The sequence below is a fragment of the Cibotium barometz genome, chromosome 32 (genome assembly GCF_041138505.1).
Source record: "Cibotium barometz isolate CiBa-2024 chromosome 32, ASM4113850v1, whole genome shotgun sequence".
Lineage (NCBI taxonomy): Eukaryota > Viridiplantae > Streptophyta > Polypodiopsida > Cyatheales > Cibotiaceae > Cibotium > Cibotium barometz.
Window position 1 is genome coordinate 48,923,623 of NC_141077.1, and position 17,165 is coordinate 48,940,787.

Consider the following 17,165-nt stretch of genomic DNA (forward strand, 5'->3'; position numbering starts at 1 on the left):
GCAAATGTGCAAACACTGCACCAAAAGATGTGCAAACACTGCACCCAAAGCACACAAAGTGCTTACAAATGTTCTCCCAAGCTTTATCTCCCACTGCGGAAGCAAGAATGCAACTTTTCTCCCACTTTTTGTGATGAAAACACCAAAATCTGGTTGCTGCAGATTTTGGACAGCACCTTAAATGTGCTCTTTTGCCCTTCCAAAGTACTGTACAGCAGTACTAAGTGCTCACCAATGATGTACCAAACCTGTACTGGCAATTTCAGCAGCTGAATTTGAACCTTTTGATCACTCAAAACAGTGTACAGCCATGCCAAAACATGCACAAAGCTGTGCCAAATCTGTACCAGCAGGTACAATAGCAATAAATGCTCTCCTGGCTGTCCAAAAGAGTGAAAATCAGACTTTTACAGTCCTGTACACTGCATAAAACAGTCCCGAACAGAAATTGGGCAAAAGCCCCTTGACTGCAAGCTGATTTTTTGAGGATTCAAGGCATAAATGTCTTGCCTGCTGCTTTGCCAAGCTCAACAAGCATACAAACTTGAAAAGCCCCTTGATTTGAGATCAATTTCTGATCATGCATGGTACATTGACGCACATGAAGGCATCCAAAGTGTTCACGATGCTTCCCCCTGGCCACATATACATCAAATACATGAAAGCCCCTTGATTTACAGGCACATTGAGTGCTTGTAAGGCATCAGCACATTAACCACAGCATCAAATGCGATTGCCTGCATGCAAATCAACCAAATCGGCACAAAAGCCCCTTGATTTGCACTGCAATTTGCTGCAATTTTGCCCAAATGTGCAATTTTTCACATCATACAGCATGTATGAGTGCTTAATTGCACAATTACATCAAAAGCCCCAAATTTCGACATCCAATTTCCTGCAAATTGATCCTGATTTGACCAATTTCCTGCAAATTTATCCTGATTGTGACCAATGTCACCCAATTTTGCCAATTTTGCTCAAAATTGAGCAATTCGGGCACCTGTACCTGCTCAATTGATTTAATTGATAAGAAATTCGCAAAATTGAAGCAAAATACCTCTGATTTTTTGATTTCTGTTGCAATTTGCAGGTTGAATTTTGTTGCAGGAGAGGGGGGGGGGCGTGATGAATATGCTGGTGCTGTATTGATGCAGATGCTGATGATCCTGCAGCTGTGCAGGTAGGGAGGACGGCTGGTTTCACCTCTGCTGAAGGGCTTCAAGAGATACCAGCTTCGCTTCTGGCCTCTTCACCGAGTAGCAGCGCCACAGAGAGGATGAACAGCGCCTGACACGCCTTCGTATGAGAAACGCAGAAAATGGCTGTCCGCCTAGCGCTGGCGCTTCGCTCGTTGCCTCAGCCACGCTACACGATTAGCGTGTGGCGCCTGACACGCCTGAGTCGGGTGGCGCCTGACACTGATGGAGTGCTGCTGCCGTCGTGCTTCCACTCGCCCAGAAGCTGCGCCAGCCGATCAAATCGTTACTATACGCCTTTCGTTTCGCTCGCCTCCACACTCAAGCATGCTTTCGCTCACGCTTCGCCTGGCTGATGACGTCTACACGCGACTTGGGCTGGGTTTTGTTTGCTTCGCCGCCTAGCGCCACTCTGATTCGTACGCTTAAATGGCTGTGTAAACAGTGACGAACGCTTTGCTGCTGCCTTCGTTCACTTCGCTTTGCTGCTGCTCACACTGACTGGGTCACAACCGACAAGCTACTTCAGCCCTCCAGGTTCCATGGAGCTACTACACACACAGCCTGCATAGCAGAAGTTGAGCCACGCTTTTCTCTTTGATGGCTGTGTGAAATGAGAGCTATGCAGCAGAGAGATTCAAAGGGCCAGCCTAGCTCTGATACCAGTTGATGGGGAGAAACCTGAATTAGGGTTTAGAGTTCATTCATGGGAGACATACACAGAGAAGCAAGGGAGAGAGAGAGAGAGAGAGTTGTGGGGATAAGTCAACTCATGAAAAGCATGAGTGTGTGACTCCCCTATCACACATGTATATTGCACTTAGTACACATAGTGCACTTAGTACATTAAAAGTACTAAGTGTACTATGTACTATAACTTATGGGCTTGTACACACTATAAGGGTGGGCATAACGCCTTTACCCCAACAGAAAGAAAGAGGAAGTTTCGTTCTGGACTGCAACCAGCATATCGATCGGGCATTGAATTGCACCCGAAACATACGTTGCAACAGCTCACAGCTTCTGCTCTTGCTACGGAGCAATTGGTGCTCAAGATTAAACAAGATCAAGGAGGTTCAAAGGGGAAGGACAAGGCTGTCCCAAATCTGCAAAAGGGTGGACAGCCACCTAAAAAGAACTTCCGGGACACCTACAAGGGTGGTAAAGCTGAAAATAACACATCTAAAGATCAGGGCCCAAGGAAGAACAAATTCGGCTTAACCTCGGAGCAAAGAGAGCAATATGCCAAGGATGGAAAATGCTTTTCTTGTGGTAGCAAAGACCACATGTTTCGACAATGCCCAGATCGCAAACCAAAGCACGAGGACAAGCACACCAAGGCTAATGTACATGCAGTTCTTGATGTGCAAGGCAATACAAGTCATGATGCAAAAGAGCGAATGGTTTGCAAGGCTTGGGGGCAAATCAAGGATCAGCCCGCCTTATTCATGTTTGATGACTGTGCAACCGATAACTTCATCTCTATGCAAATGGCAGCTGCATTGCGTATTGAGGTTGAGAACATGGGACCTCAGATTGAAGCCGAAGCTGCATTTATTGGTAAAGAGGTGCAGGTTACCCCATTGATAGGGAAGTTGCGCATCCATATCCAGGGCTACCTTGATAATGAGCATTGCCTAGTTGCTCCACTGAATGGATGTGATGTATTGTTGGGCAAGCCGTGGCACCATAGGCTTGAGCCCCGCAAAGACTACAAGTCTAATATGATTTCTTTTATGCATAAAGGCCGCATGCATTTTATTGATGCTGGCAAAGAAGGGGATTCCATCCCACTTGTATCACACATCCAAATTAATAAAGCAATGAAAAAGAGTCTTTTTGCGTACTTGGTTTTTGTTCGTGATAGCCTTGTGCCAAATCATCAAAATGTGGATGCTATGTCTAATGATAGGCTGAATTTTCTTAATGCATTCAACGACTGTTTTGCTGATTCATTGCCAGGTGAATTACCTCCCCAAAGGCCCGAAGATCACTGCATAGATCTTGTGCCAAGTAGTTCTCCACCCAACAAACCCGCATACCGAGTGAGTGCTGCACAACAAGAAGAAATCATGAACCAGGTAAACGAGCTTTTAGAGAAAGGTTTGGTTCAGCCCAGTTCCTTACCTTACTGCTCTCCTGTACTTCTTGTTCAAAAGAAGGACGGATCATTCCGTATGTGTGTGGACTATAGAGCTTTGAACAAGCTTACCATCAAGAACAGATTCCCAATTCCATGAATTGATGATATCTTGGATAAGCTTGATGGCTCAGCTTGCTTTAGCAGACTTGACTTGAAGAGTGGTTATCACCAGATACGCGTGGTGCCACAAGATGTCCATAAGACTACATTTAGGACAGCCTTCGGATTATATGAATTTTTGGTAATGCCTTTTGGTCTCACCAATGCTCCTGCTACTTTTAATCGTATGATGGATAGGATATTCCGACCCCATCGCAAATTTACAGGAGTCTTCTTTGATGATATCTTGGTTTTCTCCAAGAATGAGTAGCAACACAGAACTCATTTGGTCACAGTGTTTGAAGAGTTGCGGAAGCATAAACTTTTCGTAAATGCCAAGAAAAGTGACTTTTTCCTTTCAGAGATTCATTATCTGGGTCATATTGTATCCAAAGATGGAGTTACCATGGATCCTGCAAAGATAGAGACCATTCGTAATTGGCCCGAACTGCAAAACGTACATCAAGTACGTAGTTTTCTGGGCTTATGTTCGTATTACAGGCGTTTCATAAGGCATTTTGCCATGATTGCCACTTCTCTACATGATCTCACAAAGAAGAAAATCACTTTTAAATGGACTTCAAAGGAACAGGATGCTTTCTTGCAGCTCAAGCATGCTATTATATGTGGTCCAGTTTTGATTGTTCCTGACTTGCACAAGTCATTCGTGGTTGAATGTGATGCTTGTGGTGATTGTATTGGAGCTGTCCTAAATCAAGAAGGGCATGCAGTTGCATACGAGAGCCGTCGTTTGCATGATGCCGAGCTTCATATGGATATCTATGAGAAAGAGCTCTTGGCTGTAATTCACGCCTTAAAGATATGGAAACATTATCTTCTTGGGGCTGAATTTGTAGTCAAGACAGATCATCAAAGCTTGAGATACCTTCTATCTCAAACAAAGCTTTCAGAGAAGCAGATGAGAATGGCAAACTTTCTTTCCATGTTTCATTTTCAGATTGTGCATACTCCAAGAAAGAAAAATGTGGTGGCCGATGCACTATCCAGGAGGCCTTATGTAGCTGCAGTCTCAGTGGCCTCTCATGGAGACTTATCTGCTATGCGAGAATTGTATCATTTGGATGCTGATTTTTGCCATATATGGATTGATTTGATGGCTGGTCATTCACATGCCTCTTATGTTATCAACGAGGGTTATCTTATGAAGGATAATTGCCTATGTGGTGAAGGATTTGCGTCCAAAGGTTATGGACGAATGTCACCCTCCACCTTATGCTGGTCATAGAGGTATTATGCCTACTACACGCATGATTCAAAGGTATTTCTTTTGGCCGAGCATGCGTAAAGACATTGAGGCTTATGTGCGTGCATGTATTACTTGCCAAAAGGTGAAATTTGATAGACAAAAACCTCCAGGTTTGCTTCAGCCATTGCCTATTCCCTCGCAACCTTGGGAAAGCATTACTATGGATTTTATTATGGATTTGCTTAGATCCCAGCATGGGAATGATGCTATTTGGACCATTGTGGACAGGTTTAGCAAGCAAGCTCATTTCTTGCCCGTCAAGAAAACCATTAAAGCTTATCATATGGTAAAGCTTTTTCTTGCAAATATTTTCAAGCATCATGGTATGCCTAAATCCATCGTTGGGTATAGAGATCCCAGGACTACAAGCCTCTTTTGGAGGGCTTTATTTGATAATATGGGTACTAAGCTTGAGTTTTCATCAGCTTATCATCCCCAAACGGATGGCCAAAGTGAAGCTGCAAATTCAGCCGTGTTGGATTTATTGAAGTGTTATGTGGCAGATCAAAAGAGTGCATGGGAGAAGTATCTTTCACTTGTTGAGTTCGCCTACAACAATACGATCCATGCTTCCACGGAAAAGGCTCCGTTTGAGATTATCTATGGCAGAGTGGTATTGCCACCCATCCTTCGTACCAAGGATGAGATATTTGCAGCTGATGAATATGTTCGTGACTTGGATGTTGCCTTTGGTCAGGTGCGGACAGCCATAGCAAGATCTCAGGATAAGCATAAAATGGCTGCAGACAAGCATAGAAGGGACATGGAAGTCAAAGAAGGTGATTGGGTATTGCTGAAATTTGAGAAGGCTAGGCTTCGGAAGAGACCAAGACGAGAAGGAGCATATCCTAAGCTTTCTCCTCGCTATTGTGGACCCTTCAAGGTGATTCACAGGATCAATGAAGTGTCCTACAGGCTTGCTTTACCTAGTCATTGGAAGATTCACAATGCTTTTCATGTGAGTCTATTTCGGAAATATGTGGGGCCAGATCCTGATGAGCCTGTCACACAGAAGATCCGCCAGAGATTGAAGAGCTTGAGGAGATCCTCCAGCCAGAACAGATTGTTTTTTACAAAGAGCGAAAGCTACCTGCCGGAAAAGTTTCCAGGAGATACCTTGTGAAGTTTAAGAATTATTTGCCTATTGATGCCAAGTGGGTAAAAGAGGATTATTTTGTTGATTACCCGCAGTTGTTGCAGGCATATCTTGAGGCTTTTCAGTTGAGGACAACTCTTTAGAAGCCCGGGGGGATGTCACCAATTGGCCGACCATTTGGTCCATCTCTAGTTTTTGCATCTCGTTCACTTGAGGCCAGGCCGGTGTCTCATGTAAAGAGACCAGTATTTTGCTGGCATGGATGGGAGCCAGACTGGTGCCACCCGTGTGTTAGCAGGATGGTGTCGTATGGACGGGAGCCAGACTGGTGCCACCTGTGTATGACCTGGACTGTGTTCAACCCATGGGATTGTCACGCCATGGAAGAGCCAGTATTCGTGCCGTGTTTTGCCTATGGGACTGTCACACCATAGGGAAACTCGTGCTTGGAACTGTGTCTTACCTATTGGACTGTCACTCCATAGGAAGACCAAGTTTTTGTGTTTTACGTCGTGCCAGTTTTGTGCCGACAGATATTTTGTACTTGTTCCATAAACGGGAGATATGTCCATGTTACTATTTGCACATGCACACATGATTTGCATGTTTGAAACTGTTGTCGCATGACATGTATTTTTGTGTTTGCCTGTTTGACGTGTTACTTACTGAGCGGGGACGCCTGCCAGTGAGTCGTGAAGTTTGCTCTGTATTCTGACGAGTTTCAGTGCATGTGAACAAGTGGTAAGTATATGGCACATGTTGTTTTAATACTTTATTTCTAACCTTTTGATTTATAAGGTTACAAGTTCACACCCACTTAAAAGTGGGCACCTCCTTTGGGCACCCACTTAGGGGCCAAGGTGGGGAGCCCCACTTAAGTGAGTGTGGGGGTGGGCATGGTCACCTACCCACACTGGTCACCCACATGCAAGCGTGGAAATCACTAAGGTTAAACTCCACTTCAATTTTTTATAAAAAAAAGCTTTCACCTTCAACGTAGAACAACCCGGCGATCACCCGCTTCCACCATCTTCGTGAAGATCAAGAACCGGCGACCATCTCCTACGCTTCTGCTCCTACAGCAACCAGGCGGCTACCTCTGCTTCTTCTCTCTCAGGCGACTGCCTCTCCACATGCTGCTGAGTCTCCAGTACAGGCGGCTGTACTTGTTGCAGGTGGCTGCGCCTACACCATCTCCCCTCCTACACGTGGGCTGCGCAAGTTGCAGCCAGGCGTAGCTGAATTGCACAGGCTGCGAAGACCCACATAGGCTGCAGCCCCAGGCGCCTGTGTACAGCAGCCAGGCATCCCTTTTCTCACAGGCGGCTGAGCTCTTTATCTGGCGGCTGTTTACCCACAGGCTGCGTTGCCTTGTTCTTTTGCAAGCAAACGTGGGCCATCTTCAGCAGCATACAATAGCAGCCAGTTGTGTGACCATTACCAGTAGACCGTGGGCGTACTTCTCCAATACGCTGCACTCTGCAGCCGGGCTGTTGTTCCACCACCAGCAGGCCACACTCCAGCTATTTAGGTTGTACTTCCTTTCCAAAGGCGGCGTCTTCCGTCTTCAAGTGGCTCATCTCGGTGTTTCCCTCAAAGTAACTGCACATATGGGTATTGGACTTCCTTTTGCCATCCACAAGTAAGTGAATTTTCAGATTTAAATAAAGTACTTTGTGTTAAATCTGCTAAGGGATTCTTTCCCCACGGTAACACCCGTTCGGTGCCGGGTAGTCCAAGCTCTATTGGCGAACCTCGGTCCAAAGGTGCTGAGATCGGGAGAGCCAGGCGTTAGTACGAGAGCGCCTGTTTGTGCGTGGTCTCGGAACACCAGTGAGGCGCTCTCCGTGGAGTCCAGTGAAAGCACAGGACCGTAGAGATTGGACCATGCTAGTGGTCATTCTGCTTCGAGTATCTACTTCGAACGTCGACTTCGAACATATTTGTTTGGTACTGTTTTCATATGTACATGGACATCATCTGGTTCTTGGAACCCATGGAGCATTGTATTTGTTAAATACTCCCAATAAATATATCATAGGGGGTCAGCCCATTCCAGCCCCAGTGCTGGTGTCCATCTTTCCATTTTATTTTATTTCAATTTCAAGTTGTATTAAGTTGTCCATTTCAAATTTGTGGTTTTAAAGTTGTGCTATTAAGCGTGTGGGTGTCCAACGGAGTCTTCCCACTTGACGGGATCGGTTTCAGTGGAACAATAGAGAGCAGATGGAAGGGAACATGGGCACTTCAAAGGGTAGTGACAAGCACAACATACCCTGTGTAGTGTTCTCTTGTCCTACGTGCTCTCTTGAAGATTGTTTCTACCATGTGTGGGTGGAACAATAGAGAGCAGATGGAAGGGAACATGGGCACTTGAGAGGGTAGTGTGAGTTGGTGGCCGAAATGCCTACAAACTATTGGTGGCCGAAATGCCTATAAACTATGTGTAGCAGAAATGCTTATGGAACACCAGGTTATTTCAGAGCTTTATGATAAGATTAGAGAGCTAGAACCTGTAAACCACTCCTTGAAAGAGAAACTAGTAAACTTGAAAGAAACCCCAAGAGGATTCAGAGAGAGGAAGATAACTTTAAAGAATATAAGTGAGTTGTCTGAAAGCAGTGGGGCTAAAAAGAGTTGCCTCGTGTTGGGCTGTGTTATGGCATTTGTATATGGATAATCCGGCATCTCCCGTGGGGAGAGTAAGGCCCTCAAAGCTTGTACATAATATTATTCTCCTTGGGTAATAAAATACTCCAAGGGGGGGGTCGGCCCATTCCGGCCTCTATGCGGTGTCACGTGTGCAAGCTCCATTTTGAGCACTTGTGGATGTTTTGTCCAGCTTTTATGTTTTATGCAAAGTGATGATGGACATAGCAGCCAGGTACAGGACGGGACGTATAATACGGCAAAGTATAATACGTGTATAATACGTCGTTTTTATCCAGCCAAAATAAAAAATGTCATTTTTTTTAATAATAAAAACATACATACATACATACATACATACATACATACATACATACATATATATATATATATATATATATATATATATATATATATATATATATATATATATATATATATATGTGTGTGTGTGTGTGCGCGTGTGTGTGTACATACATATATGTACACACACACACACATGTATATATACACATGTGCATATACAAATATATGTACATATGGACATAGGTGTTAACATGCATACATGAAAAACATCAAAAAAGGTTATATATATATATATATATATATATATATATATATATATATATATATATATACTCATATATGTACATATACATATAGATGTTAGCATGGATACATACATGAAAAGCATTAAAAAAGGTTTTTATTAATGTATGTATTAGAAAAAAAAACATTCAGCAAGTTTTTTATTAATGATAAAAAACTCGCGTTTTTTAAATAAAAAACGTTTTTTATAATAAAAAAACGTTTTTTAATTTTTTTAAAAACGTTTTTTTACGTTTTTTTGAAAAAATTTTATTTTTTTTTCACGTTTTTTTAATCAATTGGACGTTTTTTATTATAAAAAACGTCCCGTCGCGTCCAATATATAAAAAACGCGTTTTATAGCTGCATTGATGGATATGTGTTAAGGCTGTGGCCATGTTTAAGTGTTTTAATATGCATTGATGGTATCAACAAGTGTGTGAGACCTTTGGTATTGCATTACCCATCCAGGTTCTTTTTTGGAGACAATCAGGAAAATCCAACTGGGAGAGACACATATCCATGTTCTGGTTCCTCAAGCATTGTAGACTCCTCCCCCCCCAACCTTCCCTCACATTCAAGCTTGAAGCTCCATAGGTTGTGAGTGTAAAAAAAAAACCGTATTTTATCGTACGGTATCTGAAAATTTCATATCGCACCAAAAATTCCCGTACGGTATCGTATTTTTGTACCGTGACAACTATGCTGCCCAATACTTCCTTTGGAGAAAAATGCTGCTGTGCTGCCCAGCCCCTCCTTTGGAGAAAAACGCAGCCATTGCTGGCTGCCCTTCAGCTGCTCACAAGGGCAGAAAACGCAGCCAATAGGGTACCTACCCTGGCCGCCCCTGACCTGCAGAAAAACGCAGCTAGTAGGGGCTGCCCTGTACCTCCTCCAGCTGCCCCAGACAAGACCAAAACGCTCCCTCCTCTGCAACCAGCAGTATCAAAAAACGCAGAAATCATCCCCTCTCAGAAAAAATGCTAGAACACCTTTTGTAGAAGAGCCTCAACCCGGTGCTCTGACACCATGTCAAAAGTGCGTAGTGGAGAGTGTGAGACATAGGCACAGAGAAAGAAAACAAATTTGCATAATGATGAAGAAGCAATGATACAAACAGCCTTGTGCAAGGGGTGGTCCCCGTAAGTGAGGGTACTCCCCTAAGGGAGGACCCGGGCCTAGAAGCCCCTATCAAGGTGTCTACAAATGAGTAAGAGCCTGGCCTTATATAGCCCCTACTGGAGCTGGCCGACTTGCTCTAAAAAAGACCCACGACTAGAAAATAATAAACATGTGAATATGGGTGGCCAACCCTACAACCAAGGGCCCTGACCAGAGGGAAAAATATGGTGCTGCCCGGGATGAATCTGGGCACCCCTGATACACAATTTGGGCACACTACCAGGATATGAATAATGCTAACATCAGGCTGTTGAGTTAGTGAAAGGATTGACATACTCGGGTCTTGTTGAAGTGTCCAACGCCCAAAATTTCTTATGAAACCAGCAGCAGCAGAGGCAAGTTTGGGCACATTAGTGTTCTTAAAATCTGAGCTTAATCATTTAAAAGTGATGTTTAAATTAAAAATCACTTTTAAATGATCAAGCTCAGATTTTGAGAACACAAATGTGGCATTAAAAATTTTAATGCCACATCTGTGTTTTATGGGATAATATAATTGAAGTGTTATGTGATGGCTTTTATTGTTAGGTCTTTTTCCTTCTTTTCTATCGTGTGTGCAAATTTCAAGCAGTGTCAACATCTTTACATAGATCGTTTACAAAAAAACAAGAATTCTTGTTTTCAGGAAACTGAAGGCACTGAGTTGGAATGGAGGGGAATGGAGTTGCCCACTATTGGGTCCTCAGGTGGAAGCGGCCGTGCTGGTCTTTTTCGCACACCCATTTCTGGGGGAGTTCAAAGTGCAACATCCTCCCATGGGTTACCTCCCCCTGCTCTAGCAGTCCGAAATCTAATGGAACAAGTAAGCCGTTCGCTTAATTAGCGCTTGTAAAAGCTCAAACATGCAACTTAGGACATTATTTACATATTAAATAGGTGGTTCTTGTTTTGCTGGACTCGACAGGCACGATTTGCCCATCTTTGCACTGCAATGTCCCGCATGCATCATCGTCGTTGGGGCTATCCCTTTGGATCTCTTGTTGATTTTGCAGCTGATTCCCTTGGACGTATGTGACTTTCCTCTCTAATTGTCACAAACCATGTTACCATTATATCCCAAAAGTTTATTTTTTGTTTCCTTTTTAAAGGTTTTTTTTTTGCTTTGTAGATCCAATCTTTTCGTTATCTCCGTTGGCTATCCACACAAGGAATCTACTTGCTGATCCAAGGTGTACACTTGTAGTCCAGGTAGGCTTTAATAAATAATGATATTCCTAGCGTGCTGTGAGACATGTTTTTGTGCTCTCTTGGCACACTTGATGGGATGCTCTGAAGTGCTCTAAAATTTGCCATGTGTTTAGTGCACTATATGCACTTCCTAGTTTGTATTTATTGGTTTGGTTGATGAGGAAGGGAATGGGTGCCGGGACACCCATTCTTGCCTGTGTAGTCAACAGGCTTAGCGGGGACTCGAGAGGACACTGGCAGGAATGGGTGGATTGGCGCCCGTTCATTGATGTCATGGGCACTGGGAGACTGCCACATCAGCGAGTGGAAAGCCTACATTCCATTTCGATGGAGGCAGTGGTGCTGTTCAACTTAGCTGCAAGACTTGGAATGTATGACAGGTCCTCCTGTGGCTTTTGACCTGCAGGTGGTGAATGTGGTCGACTAGTGACCATGACGTCCTCAGAAAGATTGTGCTTTTATGCTTTTAGATTCCTGCAGGAAACATGCTCATCCAAGAATACAGATTCACACTGTTTTTGAATGTCATGAGCTAACAGATACCTGGATGGAGTGGACTATCAAATGCGAGAGTTACCATATTTGGGGATGTGTACCCTCTTCCAACAGAGCAACAGGTTTGTTTAAGCCCAAATTTGTTGGGAAATAACCTGAACTTATTATGGATAGATGTAACTGATTATTATGGATATCTGATTGACTATTTAACTGGTTTATGTTCTAGACATATGTTGCTTCTTATGCATGGGTGCTGATGATGACTTGTTCTAAGTGAACACTCAACTTAAGATTGTACCTTGTTTCCATTGACACTGTACAAATAAAGCTAATTAAATATGTAAATGTATAAACAGTGTGCACTGTGCGCACGTGTCTAGAGAGAGAGAGAAAGAAAGAACAGGTAATCCACTCTACTTGAGCCTCCGCCATGTGGGAAGCATGTGAGAGCTCTGGAGGAAGGCCAACGGGACATCCCGTTGAAGATGGCTAAGCCATGTGTGGTCCCCAGCACAAGGAACTCTCTCCCTGATGCTGTAATGTCCCCTGTCCTCTGATGCTTGTTCAATGCCAATCTCCTCCGAGTCTATCTCTCGCATGGCCGGCTCCTCTGCTCTCTCCAAGTCTTGGCGTTGAAGTCCCCTAAAAGGAGAACTTCGCCCAAGCGTGAGAACTCAATGATGTCTGCATGGAGGGGATAAAACTGCTCTCCCTCCTTTAGAATAGCATATGGGGGCTTCCTAGGTGGGAAGTAACATACTGCAATGTGTGTACATCTCTCCAGTGTGACTTGTAACCTCACCCACATAAAGCGTGCTTCTGCGTCCCTGCGGACTATGGTGATCATGGGCTGTAGATGTGTCCTGAATAGTATCGCCACTCCGCCAGACCAGCGTACCCCACCACATGTGCGTGTCTCCTCTTGGTAATCGGACACAGTATAGGGTCTTGAATACCCTTTGTACGGCCCCCACCACGGATGGTGTATTTGCTTTATTAGAATGATGAACCAATAACACAAATTCTGTAGATCCTCTGATCTGATTCTTGACCTTCAACCTTCACCTTGGCTGTATATTCCCCTTTGGTTGTCCTAGCCCTTGGAAGACTTAAGCCTTTTCCCCCCAACCCCAGAAAGGAGACTTCTATTAAGTATGAAAAAATTTTACAAAATGGAGATTTCACACCAAAAAAAGTGGAGATCTCAACCAATCAGGAGCCCTGTGCTGCCAATAGGGTCTTGAATGAGAGGACGTGAAAAAGATACCAATGTCCCACTCTCTCATAAACTGGCCGCGCTTCCTCTCCGCAGCCCTCGAAGATCCTTGGATTCTAGCCCAGGTAGCCATGATGGTGTGAATAATATCACTCCAAATCCTGCAAAGACACTGAGAAACAAGAACGGGAGTACCCTCAATGGCCTCGGTGCATCTAGCCTTCCAGATATTCCAGGCTGAGATGCTAGCAATAATCTCCCAAGAACTGTCTAACCTTTGTGCCGGAGGGACAAAGTGTGAAAGTGGCAAATCCTGAAGACAACACTTGCGAGCAACTCCTTGCCTAACCATAACGGCCAAGCTCCTGTCAGTCCCCTCGAATCTCAGCTAAGGCCCAGACTGTGTCAACCAAATGATAGAACCAAAAGAAATGATAGCATCCCTCTTAATCCTACCAAAGAGAGGTGCAATCGCCGACCAAACCCTCTGTGCTTCCCTGCATTCCCATAAACAATGGTAAACTGACTCCGAAGCTCCTGCACATCTGACCTCCTGATTGGTGGCCAGACTTCAGCCCTTTGAGTACAGGTTCTTCCTTCCAGCGCCAAGATCTGCGCCTCCTGCTCTTCTAACTTGGTGTTTTGGTTTGCGAGTGCTCGCATCATAGTCTGGAACATCTCGTGCACAAAGGGCAGGCAACATACATCATGCCTAGTCCAATAGGACTGTTGGGAGGGTCACCTAGATCCTTAGGGTGGCCTACCTATCCCATGCTTAGTCAAGGGATACAAACCCCTTTCTGGGGTAGGCCAAAGGGCTGCCCCCTTCTCCTACATGCCACTACATGCTTCCTACTCAGATGCTTGGTATCTGGCTACAAGACGAACGCCCGAAACACCTGACATCATTCCAGACGGTGACTTACAATACGGACTGGCACTACTTCATGTGTGGGACTTGCACACTTGACCAAGACCATGTACGGGACTTGTACACCTAACCTTGGACGCTTAGAGTGGAACCTTGGTTGACTTGTTCTGGACTGAGGCTCACAAGGGACCAGTTTCCACTCTAGGTCTTGCACGTGCTGTACATATATGTCCATGTGGCATCCAAGTGGGGGATGTACGTGTCACAACTACATACCCTTGACACAGCAGCTCCAGATCTGGGACATTTTTGAGGGGCATCGGAATAGCCTCCCCCCCTAGCAACGGATGTGTCTCACCTCATAGATGTAGATGTGGATGGCATGGACACACCAGCTACATGATGTTGCACGTGCTGTACAGATATGTCCACGCGTTGTTTGGCGTCTTCTTGTATGGCAATACGGGATGCTACCGCACGATCTTCCATCAATCGAATCTCACAGGTTCTTTCTTCTAGCTCCAAGATCTGCGCCTTCTGCTCTTTCAACTTGGTGTTGTGGTTTGTGAGTGCTAGCATCGAAGAACTGCCTGAGCTAAGGACCAAGGGGTCCAAGTATAATGTGCTACGTGTCACCATAAAGCATACAAGTGACAGAAACCCCAAATAAAACTATGTGCCTAGTGCCTAGCACCAATACACTTATAACTCGTACATACATATCCACTACTAATGTGTATATCTCCTTCAGTGTGAAGGACCCTAAAACCATTTTTCTTAACTACACCTCTCCTTGTGCTGGATTGGAGGGATGCTTTTCACATTTTGAAACCCTTATCCATTTGCAGGAATGGGCACACAAGACGTACACCGCAAAACATCAACAAGGTGCAACCCAGCAGTGGGGAAACTTCTATTATTATCGCATGGAGTCGATCAGGTTACCACTTCTGCCAAACCTGAGATAAATAAGAGGTTTTGATTTTGTCTCTTATTTTCATCTTGGTACAGGAACTCTGAAGGATTGTATTAGCTTAGTTTTGACACTTGATTATCCCGTGGGCTTTGTTGGTGAGGGCATGAAGTGATGTCTATTTTATTGGAGGGTTCGGGACAGTTGCGTGGGTGGATGTCAAGGAGTTTGAAGATGCACAACCTGACATTATTGCTGCCAATGGGGCCGAACAAACACTGAAGGTAATTGCCAGTGCTTGCTCCTTTCCCCCATTTCTTCTCATTAGCAGCATGTGCAACTTGGGATGGCTTGGATATGTGTACAACTTGTATCTTCTTGTCAGGAATAGTTGTGAAGCTAAGGTCGGTTTCTGTTGCCTTCAGGAGTTAAATGCTAGGTTTTCAAGGCCTCTTCGAGATCTACTCTCGGTGGAGAGTGAAGTGGATGATGCAGCTTTGATCTCTATAGACAGCAAGGGAATCGACATTCGAGTCCGGCAGGGAGCTCAGGTTTTGCATGATATATCTGATTGCCTAGCCCTTTGGCTATCTTTTTCCATGTGCATAATTACATAAGATGACTTATTTATATTGTGGATGCAGTTTAACGTTCAGCGTTTGTCATTCGAAGTAGGCCATGCTGTCGAAACATTGAATCAAGCAGAGACAGCAGTTCAAAAACTACTGGATAGATGCTCAAGGGTCTCCAGGACCCTTTGATGAACTTTTCTAGCATTTTCATTTTGGTTTAAAGGAAAACAAGGCAGTAAGAAGATTGTATGCCATCTCTACAGAGAGGTTTTATGGACTGATGGCAATATGGCCCACTTAAGCTTTTGGGTGATGCAGAATCAAAGCTCACGAGAAAAGCTCACAGTAGAAAGTAGGGGCAAACGGATTTCAATTCAGAGTGATTATACGAGCAACTTTTCCCTTCGAGATGTGCTTCAATAAACTAGGGGATTATGACACTTCACATACAGTATCATGGGCAGTTTGCTTTCACAACAAGCTTGCTATATGTGCAACCTTTTTTAGTGCTTTTTGGTGGACGGCCAGGAAGGGCAGATTTAGAGGTAGGAGGCATGTGGCAAAATGATTACTAACCACATCAAAGAATGGAGCAAGGAGAGGAAAACCGGTGAAGGAGAGTGAGGTTTGTGAGGCGAGACAGGCATCATTAGGACTATTATTACAAGAGGCTTTGGTTTCATCAAGTTGTGATTAAATTTGAAGTGTTGGGTTCTCATGAATCAAAGTAATACACATGCATTATAATGGCTTAAAAAACGCTTTGACAGAAAGCTATTCTTCTTTACCTCACTTGTGAATTGGGTTGAGCAACTGAAATAAATGCATATCACTATGTTTGGCCATCAGAATGTGTTGTAAGAGGAGGCCGGACACACCGACACACACCCTTGTGTGCGTGGGGCACAACCCAAGTGTGCATTGTCATACAAATCCAAGTGATGGTGGGATATCTTAAATTTGAAGACATGATCTATGGTAATGTAGATATTTGTAATGTGTTTGCAGCAGCCATGCGCTCAAATTAAATTATTAGCGGATTACATGTTTCTAAAGAGGTAGAAAGTACCATATATGTATATTCTTGCGGGGGTTCTCGCCGTCCCGGATTTGGGCTCCAAGTTTGAAGGAAGTGCGTGCGACGTTCCTGCTCTTCGAGTTTCTCGTCAGCAGGCATCCTTGAAGACGTGGATGAGGGGTTGGTCTTCCTTGGTGGACTGTCTGTGCTCTCTATGGCCTTGCTACATCGTGTGATGCGGCTTATGCTTACCACTTTGGGGGGTTGATGAATTGATATTGAGGATAGGTTTCTAAGTTGCTTTGCTTGGGTAAAGGAGAAAGGTCTCTAAAATGGAGTTAAAATTTCAGAGGCATCGTTGGCCTAAAATGCTTAAGTTAACTATATGAGCTTGGGTGTGGCCACCTTTCTTAAAAAGGTTTCAACTTTTATGGTGCCTTTTCATGACGTTTCTTTCTCACTCTCATGTTTGGAGGAGAGCATCTAGTTAAATGGGACTATCCAATGCCATCTCCTTGGAGGTTACTTCTCTTATCAACATATTCTTTAATAGCATTACCGACATGAGGAGAGATACGAGATTTGTACAAGTTGGCTTTCGTCAATGAGCAAGGCCAAGTCTCTGATATTGAATTTGACTCAACCTTTCTCACAAATAGGGTCCTATAG

The 17,165-nt window shown here is 44.2% G+C and overlaps 1 protein-coding gene across 1 annotated transcript in view; it reads left to right on the forward strand.

The window, feature by feature from the left end:
- LOC147620294 (uncharacterized) overlaps window positions 1-15,923 on the forward strand; it is a 55,057-nt gene extending 39,134 nt beyond the window's left edge. The window contains exons 2-9 of the mRNA XM_086772492.1: window positions 10,846-11,022; window positions 11,125-11,227; window positions 11,329-11,408; window positions 11,948-12,025; window positions 14,842-14,933; window positions 15,079-15,190; window positions 15,332-15,457; window positions 15,551-15,923. Coding sequence (XP_086628618.1) covers window positions 10,846-11,022; window positions 11,125-11,227; window positions 11,329-11,408; window positions 11,948-12,025; window positions 14,842-14,933; window positions 15,079-15,190; window positions 15,332-15,457; window positions 15,551-15,667 — 885 coding nt within the window. The 3' untranslated portion in view covers window positions 15,668-15,923. The remainder of the gene's footprint in view (window positions 1-10,845; window positions 11,023-11,124; window positions 11,228-11,328; window positions 11,409-11,947; window positions 12,026-14,841; window positions 14,934-15,078; window positions 15,191-15,331; window positions 15,458-15,550) is intronic.
- Window positions 15,924-17,165: the final 1,242 nt, after the last annotated feature.